This window comes from Cyclopterus lumpus, chromosome 16 (genome assembly GCF_009769545.1).
Source record: "Cyclopterus lumpus isolate fCycLum1 chromosome 16, fCycLum1.pri, whole genome shotgun sequence".
In the NCBI taxonomy this organism is placed as follows: Eukaryota; Metazoa; Chordata; class Actinopteri; order Perciformes; family Cyclopteridae; genus Cyclopterus; species Cyclopterus lumpus.
In genome coordinates, this window is record NC_046981.1 from 11,054,037 (window position 1) to 11,078,176 (window position 24,140).

The 24,140-nt window shown below is 42.9% G+C and overlaps 1 protein-coding gene across 1 annotated transcript; it reads right to left on the minus strand.

Annotated features, from left to right (window-relative positions):
* Positions 1-15: 15 nt before the first annotated feature.
* Positions 16-22,901, minus strand: itga10 (integrin, alpha 10). Its single transcript, XM_034552960.1, has 30 exons — positions 22,814-22,901; positions 16,988-17,099; positions 16,756-16,865; positions 16,589-16,674; positions 15,071-15,185; positions 14,847-14,974; positions 14,110-14,258; positions 9,258-9,408; positions 7,670-7,835; positions 6,634-6,707; positions 6,405-6,549; positions 5,155-5,303; positions 4,864-5,007; positions 4,536-4,742; positions 4,311-4,441; positions 3,560-3,726; positions 3,261-3,403; positions 3,063-3,173; positions 2,882-2,967; positions 2,627-2,768; positions 2,413-2,505; positions 2,209-2,285; positions 2,006-2,095; positions 1,825-1,909; positions 1,270-1,380; positions 1,087-1,194; positions 886-999; positions 694-789; positions 496-609; positions 16-409 (listed from the first exon to the last, which is right to left on the minus strand). Exons 1-30 carry the CDS (start codon positions 22,863-22,865, stop codon positions 356-358), a joined length of 3,510 nt encoding a protein of 1,169 aa, XP_034408851.1. The 5' UTR covers positions 22,866-22,901; the 3' UTR covers positions 16-355.
* Positions 22,902-24,140: the final 1,239 nt, after the last annotated feature.

A 24,140-nucleotide genomic window follows, 5' to 3' on the forward strand; every position in this document is an offset into this window, starting at 1 on the left:
AACACTTTTAATTTCACTTAAGAACAAACACAAAACTGTAAGACAAACATGGGACAAAGTGATTGTTTGAAATGTAAAACCATGAAGATGTCTGCATATTAAATAGAAGAATTGTGGTTTAATACACTTTGGTCTTTCCATAAAATTAGAAAAAGATTATTTACATAAGTGCTCCCGACCCTGGAAATAGTGGGTAGTGCATTTCCGTTGGACCCTCTCTCTCTCTCGGTCTTGGAGGTCCCTGTTGCATTTGTGTATCGAGTCCAAAGTGTCTCTGTGCCTGGTGAGAGGTGGACTCGGCTCATGTGGTAGTCGTCAAGGCAAATGACTGTTGTCATGGCAGCAAAAGTTGGACTCAGTCCTCGTGGTTCTCATCCTCTCCTCTTTGTTTGCGTGCGAAGAATCCCATCTGATGAGAAATAAGAGATTGATATATTGTCCGCAAGACACTCCATTTTCCAGAAGATATTTGAAGTAATTGTAACATGAGAATACCTTCCAGAGTATGAAAATTATGAGGGCCAGTAGCAGCAAACCACCAATTATGCTACCGATCAGAATCCACAGCGATATGGGAATAGCTCGGCCCTTTAGCACCTCCAGTACAGTCTAGAGACAAATAGACAAAGGAAGAGATTGGAGAAAGAAAGGTCCAGTCCCATTCTGCCTCTAAAATCCTGCCAGTCTTCTTACCTCCCTCCAGACTGCTCCTGTGCCCAGAGTGATGAGGTTAGTTTCCTGAGCTGAGAGGCGATAGGCAGCTATTATCCTCAGTGACTTATATTTGGCCTACAAAAAGAGAAACGGAAGTGATGACCAGTGTTTGTCAGAGGGCAGAAATATTATAGGCTGAATTGAGTGTCTGCGTGCGGTTGTGTAACTCACTTTTCTGAAAAAGTCATCGTGAACTCTGCGACTGACGCGAATGGCGGCGGTCTGCCCTCTGAGAAGCTGCTGCACTTCACACACAATCTCCGTGCACCATGATCTGCTGCAGTTCTAATAACATAGACGTAAGCATGCATGTTTACTTGTGTGCCGATGCTGCGCAGTGTTCAGCAGCTGCTGTGCTGCCAGAGGCCTCACCAGTATGTCATTCTGCATCATGTCTTCAGGGTGAAGGGAGCGTACATCTCTCTGTCTGTCCTTCAGCTGGGCCAGATCACTCAGCACACTGCAGTTCACCCCTGTGGCCTACGGGGGCGAATCAAATCAGTCAGATATGTTCTAAAAGAGAGATACAACCACTCACGAAGCAGCACTACTCACATTGTGTGAGACATCGGTGACGGTCATGAAGACTCTGTCTCCTGCAGCCACAGTGGGCAGATGCAGCCTCAGCTCCAGATTACTCACTGAGTAACAGCCGAGGTTCTGCAGCTAAAAGCACAAACGAGATAATGCTCTAATGTTGCCTCGTTTTGTTTGTATGCCTCCTTGGCTGTCCGGCCCATTTTTGTGATTACAATATTTCAGGAACGACTGGAAGGAATTTCTACAAAATTTGGCACAAACGTCCACTTTGACTCAAGGATGAACTGATAAGCTGTTGTTGGTCAAAGGTCAAAGTCATTGTGAACTCACAAATCACATTTTGGCCATCATTTAAGAATGTATATTCTACTCATGATAAATTTCACACAGATGTCTAATAGCATTCAATCTTGAAGTGTTGACATTTTGGACAGACATGGAAGTAAATCGTAACTTGGCTGGTTGGCAGAGGTGTACAAAAAGCTAGGCAGTAATTCTAGTGACGATGAGCTTGACACCATGGGTTGCATTAAAGTTCATAAAAAAAGAGCACGTGATCCATAGCTTTACCCTTAGGTGAGTGTAGAATTCTGGTCCAATTGCCTCCGACACAGTCCGGGTTGGATGGACCTCATATCGGTTCAAATTAGAGTCACTACACCGGGAAAAAAACAGGTCGATACAAAAATATTTAAAGTAGTTAAAATATCGGATTGTTGAAAATTACAAACAATATGCTGCGCAAACATACCTGCTAACAAACAAATCTGGTTCATACTGAACAAAACTCTGCAGCTGAACACTGTTGTCCCCCAAAGTATCCTCTCTCTCGACACTGTCACTGTCAAAGAACCAGAGAGTTACAAAAACTAAGGAAACGTATGTTTATTGAGGTTTTCAGTATTTGTGAACTGTGTGTGGAGTATGTTGAACGTGGCACGTTTAGTCAGCTACCTGGCAGCGTGAAGCTTCATGTGCACTCGACTGTGCAGAGATGTGCAGCTGAACTCCAACTCCAACATGAAGTTAACCTTGAAACAAACAACAACAAAAAAAGAAAACAGCCTGCTGAAGTGACACATTTCACCCGGAGGAAGTGAAGTATGAGTGGGCTGAGTCGAGAGAGTGATGGGAGCTATTTCCTCTGCATGGACATACTTTTGACTGGGAGCGAAATACTGGATAGCTGACATTACACGAGTGGCTGTTGGCGCCAAGTGCTGTACACTCAATCTTGAAGTGGGCATCCTCCTACATCAAAAGGAAAGGGGAGAAACAGGATGTGTGCGTTAGTTCGTTGGTGGGGTGTGTATATACACATGTGTATTGGTGAGTTAAAAGTGGTTCTGCATGTGTCGGCAGCGTGGTTTACCCTGATGCTGAGGCTGGAGAAGTGCAGGTTGCGTGAATAGTGCAGCGTCAGGCTGGTGTTGTAGGCGTTTTCCAGTCTGTTCTGAAGCTGCACCTCCACCGCCATACGCCTACGAGGGCTGCGGATCACATAAGGCTTCTGTCTGTGGGGGAAACAATGGAAACTCACTAAAAACCCAACCACTGAGTAGATATCCGATCTTGACAAACGGATGTGGAAAGGAATGAGCATACGAGGAATATTTCAAATCTGTACCTTGTCCCAGAGATGTCCATATGAGCCTGTAGCACCAGGTCTGTTGTACACACATCATCCTCACCACAATCTTTAAAGAACTGGATCTGGAGAGGTGCAAGTGGAGAGGACAGCGTGTTTGATGGAGAACAAAGGGAGCAAATGCAATGCAATAAGGAAGCTACGAATCCAAACCACTCACAGATTTCTTGACAGTTGTTGGCCAGCCTTCATCCAACACTGGACCGCTCTCTGTATTATTGATCTTAAACTGCAGCGAGAAGCTAATTGGACGGATGTAATCGGCTGTGTCCTGCATCAACGACGGAAACACGTTAGTGATTTAAATAAAGTCGCCATCATTTTACTTTTACTTGTGGTCGATGTGTGTAACTCTCACATAGACATGGAAGGGCAGTTTGTAGCAGAGAGTTTGTCCTATGTGAACTCGGACCGCCAGCTGGGTCTGCCGGTGGGAGCTCTCGTCAAACAGCGCCCTCACAGACAACTTCCTGTCATCCAACATGGCCGACACCCACAGATCTGAGGAGAGAGCAGGTAATTAGGACCCAGTCTATGGTGAGGACAGATGGTGAGTGTTGGAAAAGTCCCATTCTAATTATTATGTGTCTGGCCAATTCACAGCACTAACAGTCCTCGTTATGAGGATGAGTGAGGGTAGAATATAAAGTGGTGTACCGAAGCTGTTGCTGTGTGGTCCAGGGGAGCGGGAGACGGTTGTGAAGCAGGCGGTGGCAATGAGACAGGCTGACTCTCTGCCTCCCCTCTGGCAGGTCTTCTGAATGACGTTGATGGAGTGAGGCTGGAAGGACAGACTCACATTGATCTGGACGATGCTTCGAGAGCTGGACACAGGAGAACCAGGGAATGATTAAGTCCTAACACCTGGACATTAGTTAGCATTACTGAACTACCGGTTCCCTCGTCTGGAAGTCATTGGGTTTTTGGTTAGAGGAGTTTTTGGTTTACACAAGCTTAAGAGTTTTAACGATATCACATTTTGTTCCACGATATAAAATACATGGGTGTATACCCTTCTACTGAATTCTGAAGCTTTTAAGTGTCTAAAAAGAGCCGATTGCTAACAAGTGGCTAAATAGAACTACAAAACCATCATGCCGATTAGTCTGCTTTCACAGCCTCGGTGCTGAGCTTTTTACTTCTGACATTCATGTTTGAAAAATCCTAAATGTAGTATTCAATTGTAAAGGTGACCTTGTTGAACAAAACGTGAAAGCATTGTAAAACTTGTGTTTGCCATGGAGCTCATTTTCTGCAATAATCCAAGAATCCCATTGTTATTTTATTAAGGTAACCTGTGCGACTCTAACTTCCGGGTTGGCCATTTAATGTGTTGTCTACCGTCATTATCTCCCAGTGCCTACAGCTATAAAATACAATGTGCTGTGGCAATGCCCTTCCGTCTCACCTGAGCAGTACAGCGTTGCCCTGAGCTCCAACTGCCAAGTCTATGAGCTCATCTCCATCCAAATCCAACCGTGCACTCACACTGCGGCCAAAATACTTCAGCGAGGGGGAAATCGATGACCCTGAAATACGCTGAGAGGGCGAGAGAGGCAGCAAAGAAAACATCAGTTTGATTGAATCCTGAAATCCACCAGGGAAAATGTAATTGTAGGCAAACTACAAGTACCTGCTTGTAATTTTGTATGACGTAAATACCATCTCCGTGGTAGACATAAAGGGCCCCCCTGTGCTCATCCTCCAGTGGGGCCCCAACCAGCAGGTCAGTGAAGCCATCGTGGTTGAGGTCTGGAGCGGCCGCCAGTGCGTAGCCAAACCTGGCATCCTGGGACTTGTCCTCAGACTTCAGAGTACCGTTAGATACAAACACCTCCTCCTGGGAGACAAGAAAGAGGGAACAGGATACACCAGTCATTTGAGAAATTGTTATGGAAACCTAACAAGAGTTTGATAAATGTTATATGTGATAAGAATGATCAGTGCCACTACTGTCTTACCCCACTGAGTGTGTAGATGTAAACTCTACCAGTCTCCTTGTTTCCTGAGCCCAGGTACATTGGAGCTGCAACCAGAAGGACATCAGTGATGCCATCCTGGTCAATATCCAGCCCACATACCTCACTGCCATAGTAAGAGCCAATCTACAGACAGAAACATGCTCTCTCAGTTAACTGCCACTAGGTGGAGTCCTTGCTTCACTCTCCCTCAAATGAGATTCAGGCTTTTATCTTGTGACAAGTAAAAGTGGCAGAAGGATTGAGGAGAGCATCATGAGTTGAACGCTTTACCTGTTCTCCATTGAGAGCTTGCACGATGTTGACATCGCCCTCATTGCTGAGTTCAAACAGGATGACTTTGCCTTTGTGCTTGAACCGAGGAGCACCGGCCACATACAGCCTTTTCCAGTCTCCAACTATCACAGATGACACAGTATAACCTGGAAACACACACAATTAAACTATTTTACATCATGTAAGTCTCACTGGTGTTGTTGAAGCAACTTGATAAAAATGTCCTTAATTCAAGCGTATTGACCGTGTATTTTTGTCCGTGGTTGCATCATAGAACACGTTCATGCTGTTGAAGTATGGGCTGACTTCAGCGTACTCTGAGGACAGTGTGTGTTTTTATGTGCTGGTGAAAGGACCTCTGACTTGTGTGATTTGAGAGTTGGCTCCAGAGCAGGAGTTCATTCATAGAGATGGAAAGGGGAAAGCTTTCTGGGGCCCAGGCGTTACTTATTACTTATTAAAACAACGTTTATTTATAATTGCTTTAGTAGAATGTAAGCTGTTTCCAGCGTTATTAGTTTCACTACATTTCTCACTGTTTTCTGATTCAAATAGCTGATTTAGTAGCTTCGCTTTTTAATTTAGTAGCATGTCGTACCCATACAAGCTACATCACAAGCAATCCTGAAGATCAAACCCAGAGGAGCTTTTTGCTGCGGTGTGAAATAAAACTGCTGCTCACACTATTGTCATACATGAACTGACAGAATCGTTGGGTTGGTACTAACGATGCTTCTGCTGCAGGAAATACAGACACGCAAACTTATAGGTGGCAGAGGGCGTCGTCATGGCCGTAGACCTACACCATGAACATACACTGTTTGATTATATTCATATGCTACATAGTACATATTAAATTGAATATGGGTTGTGGTCTGTTTGTAAGACAAAGATCTCCCCTTGGGATTTAGGAAATTGTAAAAGGGCATTTTTCCTAAACGAGAGGTAAAACAGTTGATTCATTTATTGTATATATAATCCTTGAAGTCCTAATCCAATTATGAAGAAATTCACTTCTAGGTGAGGGCGATTTGGGGTCCACTTGTGGGGTGATTCGAACCTGCAACCAGATCAAAGTTTCTAATGTCTGGGCTTTTGACCGACACATGAATACACCGTCCTGGAAGAATCAGTCCAAGCTACACCACACAATGACACAATAATCTGTGATAGAAAATCGTTAACATGGAAACACCACGAGTATGGTCCTTTTGGTATCATGTTCAGTGATGAGATATTGCGCATACCTAAATAAGCAGCATGATTTTTAAGCTCCAGTGGAAACTCGCTCTCAAAAGCCTCTCTGGGCGGCATGATGCGTCCGTTGGTCCCTTCCTTCAACACTCCACCGTCCCAGTCGTAGGCCCCCACCATCCCAAACAGGATGCCGTCCTGAAGCATGGAGCAGAGCGTGGATGAGACGCACAAGTAAAACAACGCACTTCACACGCAGGGATTACCAGCGACTGGACTCACATCCAGTGTGTGTGTTGAGAAGCCGATCTGAGACATCTCCATGTGGAACGAGCTCTCGTTGTAGCCCAGTGTGCCTGGAAGGGTAGAGAGAGCAAGTCAGCATTCTCCGTCGTCACGTTTCTTTACACATCTCCTTCCTTCCTTCCTTCCTTCCTGATCTAGATGGCCTCATGAGCACCCTCTCACACCCTGAGGACCACAGGTGGCAGACACGCCTCATCCATATGAGTCCGCTCGCAGCCTTAGATCCTCCGGTGGGGCCCTTCTGGCCCTTCTGGCCCTTCTGGCCGTTCCAAAGTCAAGGCTTAAATCAAAGGGTGGCCGTGCTTTTGCCATCAGAGCCCCTCGACTTTGGAACGACCTACCTGAGGGGATAAGACTAGCAGAATCAGTAGCTTCTTTTAAATCACTTCTTAAAACCCATTTTTATAGAACTGCTTTTAAGTGATGTCGTCCTTTTATGCAGTTTCCCCTATTTTAGTTTGTCTGTTCTGCTTTATTTTGTATTTGTAATTTTCAATTCCTCTATTGTGTTAATTGCCTATATGGCATTGTCTCCTTTGCCTCATGTATTTTCTGAAATGTTTACTTGTATTGATGTTATGTTTTTACCTTGCTTCTATGTAGAGCACTTTGTAAACTCTGTTTTTAAAGGTGTACATGTATTATTATCCTTTGCTCTCCTCCTGTCCCTTCCTCTCTGATTTCTCTAAACATTAAAGAGTGGCGTCGCTTTTCATCAGCCTTCCTCTCATGTTGCAGCAACTATTGTGAAAGACACTTTCTTCAACCCTCTTTAAATATATATATAATGTGTGTGAGTGATTTACAATAAAAATTATAATAAATAGTTGGTTTAATTGTGTGACCAACAGATAATGCAGTACATGCCATCATATGACACAACTGAAAAACTGGATGAATTATTTAAAAATGAATTGACTGATAAATGATGATTGCTGCTTTCTTTTTCCTTTTTTTTCTGGAAGCATTGCATCTTTCACTGCTCCAAAACCTTCCTTCCCATATCACAAACCTTCCAGGGTAAAGATGCGATCTCCCAGGGCATCCACGATGTCATTGAGCGCCGCTTCATCGGTCACATTGAAAAAGAATTTCTCTTCGGGGTCGCTGGCGATAGACTTGATCTCCTTAATGAACGTCTCTGGGTCCTGCTGCCGACGGATATAATGACCGAGAACCTAGAGGCCAGCGTGAGAGAACGAGAGAGGAAAAGATGATGGATTAAGCTGAAAGCAACAAAAACAGAGCACATGCACAGACGCTCTGGCATGTTTCAGAGCAAACCCTTCTCCAGGTTTCTGAAGGGACAGTGAAGAGAGAGATATATCATAAAAGTCTGAGGGAAGAGAAGATATGTACTCTTAAGTAGCACACAAGTTACCTGGAGCTTCAATTTCACTTAAATAAAATGAATATAAACACACTTCATTGCCTGAGTAATCTACTGGTAATCAAGCAATCTCTAAAGGCAACAAGTTGACTGGAAAACATGTGAATGGAGGAAATGGTTGCCACGAGAGATTTGTAAATGAGGAGCGCAGGCCTGAGGTAAAGAGATGACTGATGCAGAAGATATACTGCAGCAGCAGCCTATGGCTTAAGTACAAATGAGAAAAATTCCATACCAGAAACCAAACCCACAAATTCCCCCATGTGACTTGAGCTGCCAAGCAAACTAAGGAAATCCTCTGTTTTCAAAGGGTAGGGATGGAGAGGGGTGCAGAGAGCCTACATATAAATATGTATATTAAGATTGTATAAACTACACTCAGGCTACCAACCGCTGCTGGCTTTTACATGAACAGAGAAAGACTAAAGACAGAAAAGAAGAATTTGTGTTAAATTGAAAGCACATTTCCAGATTTAAGGGACTTGGATACATAATGGATTTTGAATATAAGAATACAAGTGTGGATAAAAAGATAAATGTCCCACAAACACACACTTCTCACCTGCACACACACACACGCTATCCCTTACTTTTCATCGCTGTGACTTTTTGGACAAACACTCGACCACAACCCAATGTGTTCTCTCTTGTTTTCTTCATCCAGTTTTGTTTTGCATTGGAGGCTGTGTGTACAATTTCTGCTCTCCCCATACTGTGGCGCTCTATCTTTGGCTGTCTGTCTCAAATTAAATGTTTGCTGACATAGCAATATGTCGTGCACATGAGTTATTGTTTCTGTGGATTGTCCAGAGTAACGGTAACTCTGACACTAAAAACATGCCACCACTCTGTGTGTGGAGGGGTTCTTCGGGTGGGGCTGAAAGGGAAGAGTTTCAGCTCCCACTTGGCTATTTAAATCTGGTAATTTAGAGCCATGTTATTTTGGGGGGAGTGGTGGTGGTATTGTGTGGTTGCTGGAGGGTTCATATGTTATCCGTACCACTTTCCCACAATGTGTGAGGAATGTCAGGGATGCTCTATACACCTAACTGTAGTGTGTGTGCTTCCCACAATAGTTTCCCTGATTGTAGAAGGCTCCCAAAGCTCCAATTAGACCATAACAAGACACTAAAGACACTCACTCAAAAATTCGGATTATTTTTTGTTTGCAGGTCCTTGAAGCAGACTGGACTAGATGAGGTGTACTCACAGCGATGGCGTATCTGGTGATGTTTCTGTCCACGCACTCGCTCAGAGCGTCTTGTAGCTCCTCGCCGTCATGCGACTCTCCGTCCGTCACTACGATCATCACCTTGGTGGCGCCCTCCCTTGCTCCACGCTCTGCACTGAACGCCTCGGTGCTGCAAAGAAGGAAAGGGACCGACTGAGATAACGAATGTCACCGAGCTGAAATGATGTGAATCAGGACAAACAATGCAAGAAGAAAATAAATGTAAAGTGCTTTATTAGAAAATGAATAGGCAGTAAAACACTGAGAGATTTAATTTAAATTGGTTCCCATCAAGTCAGATTTAAAAATAGTCCAAATCACAAGTGTACCACAACTATATTAGTCATATTTGGCACACATACTTTTGCTGCCAGTCATAGCATGCAGTGTGCACGTGTTAATGCACACAGCGACCACATCTGTGCATTCCCATCCTGTTGTGCCATGACACCGAGAGGAAACCTAAATGACAAACACACGAACAGACCCAGCCGCACCCTGTTTGTCTCCAGTAACCTGTTCTCAGTGGGACCTGATTCAAGCGTTGAATAGGGTTGGTAAGCCTCAGACCAACACACACACACACACACACGCACACACACACAGACAGACACACACACACACACATGTTGAACTGAGGAGAGTAGTCACGGCCAGTGAACTCAGTCATTTTCAGGCCTAACTCCAGCCCTTGTCTAAATATAACATCGTGGTCAGCCGCAAGAAACTCAGAGTTAAAAACAAATGTTTCCCCTATGCAGTCTGCAAATTACATAGGGTGCAGAGAGGAGAAAACAGAAGTGAGGAGTGCAAGAAAAATAACAGAAGAACAAATAGATGAGTAAAAAACTTGATCAAGATGAGAAACAAGAAACGGCAAACAGGTAACAATTAGTCTGGAAAGATAGAAAAAATAGCGAGAGGAAAGGGCGAGAAACAGAGTAGAAATAAGCACGGGAGCTCGAAGGAAGAGAAAAGGGTCGGGAATACAAATTAAAAGTGATAAAATACAGAGCCAAACATTACAACTGAGAATTGCAAATCCTGCTCTGATGTGGCCATTAGATTGTGTGATATAGTTACATAAAACTGGTGGGGAAGAGGGAATTATACAAGGGAGAAGTAAAGTGGTAGAAGAGAGGGAGAGAAATAACGTGACAAGACATAAACACGGAAGGATGGAAGGAGGAATACAAAGTAAAAGAGGGAAGCACAGAAACATTTGGATTAAAGAATCATGGAGATGAGACATTGAAGAGGAGATAAAAGGATAACAAGTGAGTGGCGCTAATTGGGAGGCCTGGTTGTATTTACAAGCCATTTTATGGAGTCACAGCAGTGTGGTAATGACATGGCACAGCAGTCTGTGCGTGTACTTTTGTGTGTGCGTGTGTGTGTGTGAGTTTGTGTTTGTGTGTGTGTGTGTGTGTGTGGGTGAGCGGGAGCGTCTCAGACGGGTGGAGCAACATAAAAATCTGTGGCTAATCCAATTGCACTGTTTGATGTTCATGCATCAGTCTGCCATCTACTCTGCATTCAATCCATTACTGTAATTTACATGTCAACGTCACACTAAGCAGGCTCAAAGCAACTTATATTCTTGTTTGGATTGGCAGCTCTATTCACGCATGGTTTTCTTTTTAACAACTGCATTATCATCGTTCTTTTTTTTTGTCCTTTGAAATGATTAGTTGGAAAAAAATGCATTATTTTGCTTTCTTGCCTCTATTTAGATGAGAAGATCAATACCACTCCAATGTCTGTATGTTTAAATATGAAGCTCGAACCAGCAGTCCTTAGCTTAGCTGAAAACAAGGGGAACAGCTACCCGGACTCTTTCTAATATGAACAAAATCTACATACTTGCACTTGTAAAGCTTTCTAATTAACACGTTACATCCTGTTTGTTTAATGTGAACTAAAAACAAAGTGTAAAAACAGTGTTACAGTGTTATAGGGGTGGAAGTTACAAATTACATTATTGTTACTGTAACAATTAAAACATGTTTCTTTTGTGTATCTTTTAAAAATCTGTATATTGTTCCTTTACTTAAATAGGCATACTATTTATCACAAGTATTCTACTTTGCTACATTTCAAGTTCAGAGTACAAAGTATAAAACTAACATCTGCAGCTGCAGCAGAGAAGAAGCTGCAGCTCACCATAGTTTAAAAAAAAGAAGAGTTGCATTAATCTTTAAATAATGACCACCTGGCGAGCACGCCGATGATGTTTGTGACCTGAACGGTATCTGATTGTTTAGTTTGATTATCTCCACTTACAACGACACTTTGATAGCATTAGTTTATCAAGTTACATAGAAGATTTGGTGGGTTTATTTCTACTGACTTGACTGAGCTACCAATTAAACCACCACCGTCCTGTATGTGCCAGACGGCCAAGACTCAAGCCAGTCTGGTCTTAGTCAAATCACAGTTAAGTCCTTAAAGTCTGAAGGCTTCCATCTACAGCTCTGTGTACTGTGTGTTTTGTCCACACATACATTAAATCATCAAAATCTTCCAGGGAGATATATGACAGCTAAGAGCTTGGGCTAAGAGTTACGTTTATAATAAGGACAAGGTTGGGGATACAGCTTAAAGGTCAAAGATGCAGTGACAAAGGTTAAAGTTGAACTGTGGGGGTCCAAGGAATGACTGCCTTCAATGTGAGTCCTTGGTGTGAGCCCGTAATATGTGTGTTGGTGTTCATCGGTGTATGTGTGTACTGTAAGTGTGTATTTTTACAGCTGTAAGAGCACTACTTGTCTGACCAGGCTGGGTCAGGCCCACATCTGCAGCCATGCTGAGCCAGCAGCCCACTCCAGTCCAGCTCAGCTAATCTCACTGTTTCTCTACGCCGTCACTTTCCTGCCGAGCCACGGCTCTGCTATCTGTCCATCTCTGTGTGTGAGCAGGAGTATGTGCCGTGTGTTTATGTCAGTCCAGACACAAGTTGTTATATTAAATCAAACTAATTTAAAATGATTTTTAAAACTGTGACCCCAGCTTGACTTCTTTACAGTGACAGACACAAACTCGTCACAAATCTTCACTTAAGCAATTTTTAAAATGTTCTTTATTTAGTTTTCTTGTCATTAGCGGTGATGTCTACAGTTTGATTGTGTGTTTTCACCGTCTAGGGGGAAAGGTAGTGAGATCAAACGGTCAAATGTGTCTGGGTTTCCTGGTGTTACACTATTTTACTGGCTCCATTTTCCAGTCACTGCTCTTCAACGACCTTTTAAACGTTCCTCCTGCACTTCTCCAACATTTACCTTAAAATGTAGCAGAAAAAACAGGAACTCTCCAATTACCTGTCTGTGTGTGCGTGTGTGTGCGTGTGTGTGCGTGTGTGTGCGTGCGTGTGTGTAAGAAGTGGAACACCTCTCCAAGACACACACATCCCAAACAGAAAGCTGTGGCCACACATCGGGTTTGGGTGTGGTGCTCCATGTGGGTATGACTTTAATAAAGCAGGAATTTGATTTTGAAAAGAAAGAGATATTTTAAGACCAAGAGGTTTTCACTGCCCCTCAACATAAAGAGCTGTTTCTTTAGACTTGGGCTACCAGTTTAAATACCATAAACATACGTCCACAAAAAACATTCATGATGAGAAACTGGCCAACAATACAAGTTTAAAGGAGAGTATTTTAAGGATGATCTGCACATTTTGTCTGGAATGTATAATGAATATCTGCTCAATAACTAGTGAACCCCCCCCCCCCCCACACACACACACACAAAAAGAAGAAACAACTATTTGAGCCTGAAAATTATAGCTAAAAAAACTACAACAAGGTGTACACAACATTGACATATTATCTCCTCTTAAAGTTATGTTAGCAAATAGTTGCCTATCATACATCCAACACAGAGGAACATTATCAAGAAGACACATACATTAATTTCCCTTTTAGATCTGTTTTTGGTCTCCACCAACTCCTAAGTGAAATAACATTCTTGTATGAGCTGCTACGTTCACCAGCTAGTCTGCCATTTTGTTTTTATGCTGATTGATGCTGGGCAAGTGGCATGTATGGGTGTGTATGAGATTGTTTTGCTGATAACCGCTGCTCGCTCTAGCTGGAAACGTGTTTGAAGAGAGTAGTGAATCAAAATGGGAAAAGTTGCAGGATGTAAAACCAAAACAATGAGCTGAAAGATGAGTTGATGATTTATCATAATTATGTGTGGAATTGTCACAATGAGTTTACTGCAAATACTGAACTGCCCCACAATGCATTGCATCTGGGTGCCGTGAGACCGGACCGTCAATCATGTGAGATTTAAAGCCAGGCTAAAGGCTGTTAATATGTCCCTTTATTATTATTTTTTTCATTTAGATTTCCTTTATGTGGACTGTTTATCCAAATAACGACAGTTTGGAAAAATCTTTGTTTGTCATTGTTTTCTGAAATTGTTGTCGGGGCTGCTGGGTGCATTGAGACTGGCCTTTCTTTTGCTTGAGAATACTTCAGTGTAAGCAGTCTGATGGTAATGGGATACTTAATTGTTTAGTTGGCAGTCGGCTGATTGAGTACGACTATAGTTTACAGTAGGTTAGTGGTCAATTTTGATCAAAACCATTGTCTGATATCTTAGTAAGCCGTTAATCAAAATCAGCCTGATGGGACCATACACATATTATCACAAAGAACAGACCAGAAAGAAACAGACCTGATTGTCATGAACTACAAATCAGTCATGTATTTAGAGAAAAAGTAAAACTAAGAATGTTTCCAGTCAGCCAGCCAGATCGACCGAATGTTTTAGTACAAAAAACATCAGCCAATGAGAGTGAAGTAACAGTGATTGACAGGCCTACCAGGCCGTGTGGATGGCGTATGCAGTGCGCGTCTCTCGTCCCTCCTGTCTGCTGATGTTCTTGGCGGCCTCCACCACCTCCTGTGTGGTCTGGTAGTCCTTCAGAGACCACTCGTGGACTGCTACCTCGCCATACTGCAGTATACCAACCTGAATGTGCACACAACACACACACACACACACACACACACACACACACACACACACACACACACACACACACACACACACACACACAAGTATTTCAACAATGCCACATGTTTATGGTTTTGCTGGCACACAGTTGTGGAAAGCAACATATGAGACTCTTGTTTGTGGGGTGAACTATCTCTTTAAGTAACAATCTTGTTCTTAAAGCAAACAGTGCTCTTGGGGAATTTTTGAATTCATTCAAAAACCAGAGGTATTTCCTCTTCACCTCACTTTGCCTGCTACCCCCTTATCCTCCCTTTTCAAAACCCAGACTTCCATTCCTCCTCAACCTCAAGCTAGCTCTGCTTACGTCCCTTTACGTTACTGAAGCAATTCATTCGGGTCATATTTTGCCAAACGGGTTCCTCTGTCACTCTGTGCATGTTTTCACTCAAGGGACGAGCTTGTCTTACTCTTCTGGGCAACAGCTAAGGGGTTCCAGATATTTAAGTGGGAGACTCACTCAAATTCAAACCCACAAGTTTCCATTACTAGTGTAAATATTATGCATAGACATTGCAAATAGACATTGACTTGCACTTTTACCTGCATCTGGTCCAAGCTGATGTGGAACTTGCTGAGGATGTTGCTGAGGAAATTCTGGACCTCGTACCAGGGGTAGATACTGTTGGAGCCGTCCAGCACGATCACTATGTCCATGTATGTGGAGCACCCTGCCACATGTGGAAGTAAAAGAAAGAAAGAATTGGTTGGTCTAAAGCGGGGCCTGTGCAGCATGTTTCTCTACCTGTGTGGAAATGTGTGGTTACTTTGCGCTGTCGGAGCGATGGTCTCTCTTGGTTTTAGGTCGTCGCTGACAGAGGCACAGATGCCAGTGCTGAACATAGAGGTACCACACTCCTGAGACCACAGAGGGGCGCATGCCTGCCAAACACACACACAGACACATAGAAACACACATCAGCATCTGTCTTACAGGTGCAGCAATTTCGGGAGCAGCTACAGTCAATTTGAACAGTTTGTATTTTCAAGTGTTTGTGTTTTTAGGTGTTTTTTTTGGTTGTTATCAAAGGGTTTGAACACGTAGACAAAAATGGTCGGGTGACTGAATAAACACCAAAATAGCTAAACTAGGGCAGACGGGGAACAAAAAGAAAACAAGTCATGAGAGGGAATAAGTCATGGAAAAACTACAATAGTGTGGTTTGGGAGGCAAAAACATGAGGGAGAGGCAAAGAGATGGAGACTATTGCTGACGTGTTTGCACTCTTGTCATGAGTGCAACAGAGCTGGAGCACCAGACCAGTAAAGCAATTTCAATCTGATTGTGTGTAGGTGGTTGAATGAGGGCTGGGGAGGGGGAGCATCGTATAAAATATTTCTGTCTTCAAAGCCTGCCATTTATTTGGCTTTCATACCAAGAGGTAGGAATAAGGGGGGAAGTGCGGAAAGAGAAGATAAAAGAGAAATGTATGCATACAGCAGAGAGACAAAAGAAAGAGACCGAAAGTGGGGTGGGATGGGGGGAGAACGAGAGAAAGGGAAACATCCTGGTTTTGCTCGCCCTGTCATTATAAACGGGTTTCTCCTAAGGCACTCAGACATGGAGAGGGGAAGGGATGGAGAGATGGATGAGAGAAAGGAAGGAGGGAGAGGACGGAGGACAGCGGGTGAGGTGCTATGGCTTTTGGTAGGTCTGTCATTAACAAAGGGCCGGAGACGCATTCCGATCCTGTTATAGACCTGACCACTGGGGTTAAGATACACACACACACACACACACACACACACACACACACACACACACACATTAGAGTGGGATAAGCTGGATGGCGTTCATGAACTGTACTCGACTCCACACCCAGAGCAACAGTAAAATCCTGGCGGAGACCGAGCACACTTGCTTGTGTCTAACATACACATTTAAGACACAGTATCTAAGATACACACATACACACAAAACCGATGGCTAGTGGGACTTGCACTTGACTGATCAGAGATTTAACTTTGACTTGGAAACAAAAACAAAAACAAAATATTAGTCTCAAAACGGTACCTCCTACAATCTCCCAAAAATAGAACATACATTTGCCGGAGGAAGCATAGCTGCAAAAGTTGCATAATTACAGTAATTACACTGTTATGTGTAGTTCAGTCCACCAACGCAGTCTGTGTTTGACTTTTCAAATGAAAAACAACACCAATAGAGATTATTCATTAACATTCTGTCAAACAAACACACCAAATCCCTTCAGGCTCCCAAACTCAACCAAATGCCCACGTAGCAAAAATACAAAGTCTTGTTTCTCAGTGTTGAAACCACATACCAGGAAGCCATCGGGAGATTCTGGAGTCAGCGTCATTCCCAGGTGAGAATTTCTCAGGTTTTTAGAAACGTTCTGGAGAGCCTCACCTGGAATAGATAGACAGAACAGTTTATTGTAGCATCTGGGTAAAAACAGTGAGAGTTGAGTAGGATATTTGTTTCTCTCACCGAGATTTACTTTGCTGCAGTTTGAGTTCATCTCCTCTCCCACGATGCATTTGTACACATCTCCTTTCCTGTTGTTGGGCGGCCCGTCCCAGGGAGCGCCGACCAGCATCCTTCAACAGAATGTCATTTATCATCAAAACATTCACTGTACATCCTCCTCTCTGTTTAAGAATTATGAAATGTAATTATTTGTTGCTCTTTTTTTTTTTCATTCCCATTCGCACAAACGTACGATTTCTCTCCATCGTATTCATGTTGTAAAACAGAGAAGCCAAACAGAGCGTCCGCTGGACCGGTGAAGATGCGCGGATGCTTTACATCTATGTTGAAACACTGACACAACCCTGAGAAAAATAACAGAAAAGATGAATACACAGATAACATAAAGAAAACAAGATTTTGTATTTTGGAATGGACATTCCCCTTAACCTCTTAAACTCCAGACCACAGCTAGTAGCTTGCTAGCTTAGTATAAAAGCTGGAACACATCTGAAGCATCACACATTAACAAGTGATCTCTGGTTTGTTTAATAAATAAAAACTAGAATTACCGCCTCGCAGTTGTATGTTTCTACCAAGTTGCACTTTACATCCATGTCTGTCCAAAATGTCATAGTTTTATCCTATTAGACATTTATTTGAAATTGTCATTTCTTGAGTGTGGCCAAAAATGTGTTTTTAGTGACTTTTGCCCACAACATCAGTTCATCCTTGAGTCCAAATGGATGTTTGTGAATGGACAGATACAGACGACCTGAACACCGGATGCTTCCGGCCACGGCCATCACCGGTACGGAGGAATAAATACACATCTTAACAATGACAAATCTCACGGTGGCTTATGAGCCAGACTACTTTTAATAACTTCATAATTACTGTAAAAACAATGGAGCGTTATCGATCTTCTCTAACTCTTGACAATAAATTGACACACGTTTCGTAATATGAATTATACATTTGCTTTACGGCATTAACATTACGAGTTGACGTAAACGATATCGATTAACCGCCAGAATGAGTGAAAAATATGCAAAACTTGGAGCTGTGTGTACACAACTGTAAAGTCTGAAGTCGGATTATTATTTTCCCCCCCTTGGCCTTGGGAGAGGGGATTCGAGGGAGGGAGAAGGGGGGCTGAAAAAAACGAATAAACAGAGTTAGCAAAGGCAACCTCTGAGGAAAAGGGAGTTCAGTATGAGGGGAAAGGGGGAGAAAAGAGAAGAGGCAAGGCAGGGAAGGGTGTGGGTTAGAAAAACGATGGAGTATAGTGAGCCCCCTGTTGTAACACACAAGCCGGGCCTTCATTCAACGAGAGGGAGACACAGAGAAGAGAGAGAGTAACAACATGGTACTGAGTTGTGAACATTTAGGTGTAAACAGAAGGACGAAAAGCTGTTCCAACGGGCAAAATGAGAGACACACATCTCGTATTTTTCACAGTCTGAAAGGGAAAGTTTAAATGTGTTTTTTTCAACGGCCAAAAAAATACTTAAAGGTAGGTAACACGCGCCTACTTAGATTAAATGCGCACCATGCTAATCAGAGTAAAACTGAATGAACAAATGAAACAAGGGTTAACTGATAACCTTTTAGGATTTATTGAGGATTATTGCCTCGTTAGCAACACAACCGACCTTCACATTGTCAGTTAATTTATTATGGCTTGGTGCATCCAGGTATTAACATTTTTCTGAAGACAATAATGTAATTCTAAATGAAACAAGTCGTACAGCCGACATCAGGTCTGAGGTTGTCTCCAGTGTCTGTATCTCCTCCTGCTCATCATCTGCTCTCACCCCAGTCCGTCTCTATAAATACCTGCCTCGTTTCTTTGTTCTGAATTAGTTTGTACCTGTTTGCCTGTGTCCTGCTTGTGTTAAAATGTATACAAATAACAAAAAGGATCCACATTTACTGTGCGAATCCAATACCCATACTGTTTCATATGCCAGAAAAAGATTTGGTGTGTCCCAATGCATAGTATCTCAAATGCAGTATACCAAAAATAACAGGATGTCGTACGACATCTGGTCGCATTTTGCAGCATGCTTTTCTGGCTATTCGAACCCACAATCCTATGAGCAAGAAGGGCAAAGTTCAAGGTGCGATGTTAGAGAAGTATATCCAAATTGAACGCACGCTGCATGCAACAGTACATATTTTGTCATGGAAGCTGTAGTATGTTAAAAGTGCCAAGAAAAAGTTTGTGAATTTGAACGCAGCTTTATTCTCTGTTTCAGCAAATGTGTTAGCTGAGGTTGTCAGTGGCTGACAGGAAAATAACTCTCCTTGTTATTTCCTTTAGATACACAATTCCATCTAAATTAAAGAGCATCATGGCGTAGGCTAGTCTCATAAACTCAAGCTGTATGACAGTTGACAGTTAATATTGGACTCGTCACACTTGAGCATCTACAATTGATAGCCCTGGAGAAAGGGTGTGCTGGGTATGTTTTCTTTCAGGGGATTTCTAAATAAAATAGAGTTGACATGTAATTTAACGTCTACAGTGACGTCCTACTGTGCATATCTCAGTGATTCCACTACAGAAAAGTACTCCAGATGGGGAACAAGACGAGAACACTGCTGCCGTGATTATACACCAGCTCACGAACAGATACTTCCCCACAAATACACACTGACATACACAGACAGTTACCTCGGCCAGGCCCGTCAGAGGGGGATTCCAGCTGGTTTTGAGAAGGATACCAGATATATTCAATGTTTCTCTTCCATCTTTTGCTCCTGCCTTTCTCACATACTGGTGTTTCTTCTACTTGCGCTTTAATTTTCTCTTCCGTACGGATGCTTTCCCTGTATTGTCCTTACATTTTCAGCCACGTTTCTTCTCTTTCTCATACTCAGATTTACTCAACGCACATAAAGTGGCAATTAAGTGGGTTTTTGAAGCGTGACTCGAGGGATGGCAATGTCGTTTTGCTGATTGGTCCACCAGTTTGCTCCAGACATCCATAATCCCCAAAGGATGAATCGTGTTGACTTGGAAGATCCACTGAGTTTTGTCCTGATGTTGTTCAATTGTGGTTTTGAGTTCAATGTTTTAACAACCATTGGATGCATTAGCATGACATTTGGACCAAAGATTAACGACCACTTCAAGATGAATTTGTATGACTTTCATGGTCTGTTACCTTTTCATCTAGCGCCATGATCAGGTCAAATTTGTACTTTGAATTACAACCACCTGCAATCGAAATGGCAATCCCATCATCCTCAGCTGTACTTTAGTGCTAATTGACATGCTGTTAGTATGCTAAGATATTAAACATGGTAGACATTAGACCTGCTTAACATCAATATGTTAGTACTGCCATTGAGCATGCTAGCATGCCAACAATGGAAGTGATCTCAAAGCCTTACAGCTGTGGAATCGTAAGTCTGGTTTTTGCTCATTTTGCAGATCTGAGTGAGCTTCCAATATTTTAACGTTCAATCCTCCAGTGACTTTGAGATTCAGCCTTCTACCTTATCTAGACAGATGCTTAATGCACTTCACCGATGGGAAATTGCGTATGCAAGGACAGATTAATTTCTTGATACTAAATCGTACGTATTCATGGCCAGAACGAATATGAAGTCTTTCCATCCAGCCTTTGTTATTCGCTCCCATTCTATCCCACCACGCTTGTGTAGTAAAATGTGTCTCTCTCTTCTCGTGGCAACATTCACCACCCTCTCTAATTCCAAATTGCTTTCCACAACAAACCAGGGCCCCGGATAAAAATCTTTCTCTGTCATCCTCCTATTTCACTCATTCTCTCATAAACCATAAATTGCTCCTTTCTTTTAAAACTCCCTTGAAACACACACGATACCACACGGCGCCCCCTCTCTGCACAACCCACCAAACTCTATCATCGTTCCCTGTTTTCCCTGTCCTGTCCTCCCTCCTCCGGTTCCATTTTCATTGGGCTTTATATATGACACTGCACCGCAGCCTGTCTGACCACCCATCGCCATGACAACTGGCAGCAAACATTTATCAAGGCGAACGAGGTCCAGATTCTCTCAACCACACGGACGGCTCTGGGCGCTATTGCTGCCGGTGTACTATATGTGGCTGTGATTGTGCAGTATACTGTATGTATATGTTCACAGAAAGGGAACTTCAACCTACCATGTTTTGGATGATATAGAGACATGCCAGCACTTATAGCAGCATCCAGACACTGATGTATGTGGTTTTAATTGGGCTAGCATATTTAAATGTTGCTTTTCTCGTTGTCTGATCCTCTGGTTCTTAAATTTACATCCCTGACTTCTAGCCCCTCTGCTCGACTGTCTGTTTCTATCATCTTTATTCAACCGACTCATAATGTTTCCCATGCACCTCCCTCCTCCCCCTTCACCTCCTCTCAGCCCCTTTAACAGGTTTTCTCTCCATTATCTCCCTCACGTTCTGTTCTCATCTCTGTCACCCTCTCGTGGGGAATGGGGGTGGAAGAAGAGGGGGAGTAGGAATGAAAGTCAACAAATGATGGGAGAGTTAAAAAACACAAGAAGCGAAGCAAGCTGAGAATATAATAGCAAAACATGTAGGAGTGACTGGAGTCAAACACACACACGCACACACACACCTGTGTTCAACATTTCAGTAAAGCATAAGCAGTGTACCATGCCTGCTGTCCACATCAGGGGAGCTCTGCTGAAACCATTAACGGGACACACATCACTCACCAACATGCTCCTCCTGTATCACACATGCAGCAACACTTACACTAAGGTCACAGACGCTACAGTAAAATTTACATCAAAGGTTGCACAATAAAAAAGGGGGAAACATTTACCCTGTTCATGCTTGATTTAACCTGATAATGGAGGGCAATGTGTACAAGCGAACCACAGGCTGCTGGCATTTGTAAATAGGTGTGTGTACGTGCAATGCTGTGTGAGTATGCGGTCCTAGTTCATTCCTCAGCTACTGGATCAGAAGCATTTTGCACAGCATTAAAATTGACTGCGTGGATTATTATACTCTTCAGGCTACATGCCAATGTCCCAATCTATACATTGACTTCAGCGACTGTGATTCAGAGCAGGTACAAACTTAGCATGCCTTTCACAACATATTATCTCAGCCTATTGATCTTTTTTTGCTTCACTGCATGCCATAATACAGCAGTTAAACCTCTGCTTATCAAGCTGCATAATCACTTTTGTAGACAACAATGGTCTTTTTCTTAGGTTCCTTGCCAGTGAGCGGGAAGCTCAATGAGTTGTGAGGCGGCTCTGCAACACCGAACGTGAGTACAGGAGGGGAGCTGATGCTCCTTGGAGAAAACGCACATGGCACAGATGCCTTATTAGGGGAATTTTAGCCATCATGTCTAAGCGATGGATATCGCAGATATGGCCGGTAGGATTGAGTTACTCAGCTGCCAGGGTCAGAAGGTGTCAGCTGTAAGAGGAGACGAACCACTAACCTTTTGACTGAGGATACATGCAAACATCGCTGATCGTTCCAAACATCTTTTGGTAACTTAAGGCCTCGAACAACAATGAAATGCTTCCTCATAACTGACATAACTGATAGATTGACTTAAGGATCAGACTTTGAACAAGGAACCATTGTTTTGTTGGACTCGTGCACAACTTCCTTTTCTTTTGATCTAAATGGAGTGTGCCGTATGCTTTAATATGCCCGCGCTTCTTTAGTCTCCTGCACACAATCCAGTTAGGAATGTCTTCATGCTTACTCACTTATACTGTCACACAGAATAAAGCTATTTGGGACTCAGGGAGGCTGACACAATCATTCACACATGTCTGTTCAAGTGCAGGAGTTGTGGAGGTTAAGGACCATATCACCCAGAGAGACAGCGCTAGAGGAAAGGAGAGCAACTGGGAAGTGAAGAGGCATCAATCATGGACCAGAGGTTGACTTCAGGTCTCCAAAGTTCACAAGTTGACTTTAAGAGCAGGGAGTCCCCCCTCCTGTTGGGACTCCCATTATCCTTCAGTAGTTCCATCTTATTTTAAAAACAAAATGTGCAAAACGCAAATTTCAAGTTGACTTCTTAACCCAAATATAACTTACCTATTAGAAGAAGGATGAACTCCAGGCACAACGGGTATTTACGCAGATCCATTTATGAAACCGAATTAAAGAAGAGTCTCTCGTCAAAGTGTTTCTCCTGAGCTGGTGTAAGTGCAGTGCATCGGCGTCGACCACACACGCGCACACACTGAAACGCACACGCGCGTTCTCAGCTCTCTCTTTCCCCAAGAGATGCGTAACATCCAGTCAAACGGTGCTCCAGTGGCATGTCTGCCGTGCGTGCGCGGCAGACATCGTTTACAAAAGCGGTCACGAGTTGTTGAATATGAAACATAAAACAAACCTTCTCGAAAACGATGATTCCTTGAACGTGATTTGTGTTTTTTTTGTTTTTGTTTCTTTAAGTCCCTGTAACAGAAAGTTAGACCGTGTTGTGGTGCACGGAAAGCTCTTTAAGATAAAGAGGAAGGACTACATTGACACGTCGGTGAACCATGTTATGGCGTGAAAAATCCTGCACCTGTCCCATCCAACAAGAGGCCGCAGTTCAAATCATGACACATTATTAATGTGTAACACCTTCCCAAACAGTCCCCCTCGACTCCGGAGCGCGTCTTTGAAGAACAAGCTCTCCGGTGGTTCATCAAGCCAAAAGTTGAAGCTGAGGTTCCTCCAGATAACTTGTGATCCTCTCCGCTGATTGTCTCGCTTTGAGAACACACTGGTTGTTCCCCGATGTAAATGTGTGCCTCTTGCAACGGATTTCACTTTGAAATGAAAGAGCGCATTTATCCTCAGAGTTGCCCTCCCTCTATCCGTCCTCCTTCATCCACCAGTCATCGCTGAGCAACTGGTTCACATTGACAAACCTCAAAACAACATCTCTTTTCAAACTGACAAAAGTTCTCAGTTTGCTCACCTCTGACTTACTTATTTATTTTAGACAACTCTTTATATGTATCTCACACTTTGTGGAGCATAAAGTACCACACTTTCTAATCATCATCTATCGAAAGGGTTCCAAGCTTAAAGGCGTTATAACTGGTTCATAAATAATTTAGAGCCGTTATAACTTATTATAAATATAAACTTTTGGGTTGCCAGGTTGTGGGAAATCCTTTGTTCCAATGTTTCTGAGCCACATGAGACTTCATTTTCATTCGCCTGCGGTTATGAATGTAAACACGTTTCTAATGTTAAGGTTAATTATTCATCAATAACGTTTTTTTTTACGACACACTGTCAAGTCTGAGTCTATAGTTTAGCTGCCCCACTGCCCTTTCCTAAAATAAGGATGGGGAGGGGTTTTCATCATTAATTTAAGTATCACGCTGAAGATTTTAAAACCAAAAAGTTGTACTATTAA

Bases quoted from the DNA above. Each gene is read 5' to 3' on its own strand.
- itga10 (XM_034552960.1), bottom strand. From the start codon at position 22,865: ATGGATCTGCGTAAATACCCGTTGTGCCTGGAGTTCATCCTTCTTCTA. The intron at 16,675-16,755 runs GTGAGAGAAACA...TATCTATTCCAG, and splicing joins CTGCAGCAAAGTAAATCTCG to GTGAGGCTCTCCAGAACGTT. The intron at 9,409-14,109 runs GTAGGCCTGTCA...CCTTCTTTGCAG, and splicing joins TACGCCATCCACACGGCCTG to CACCGAGGCGTTCAGTGCAG.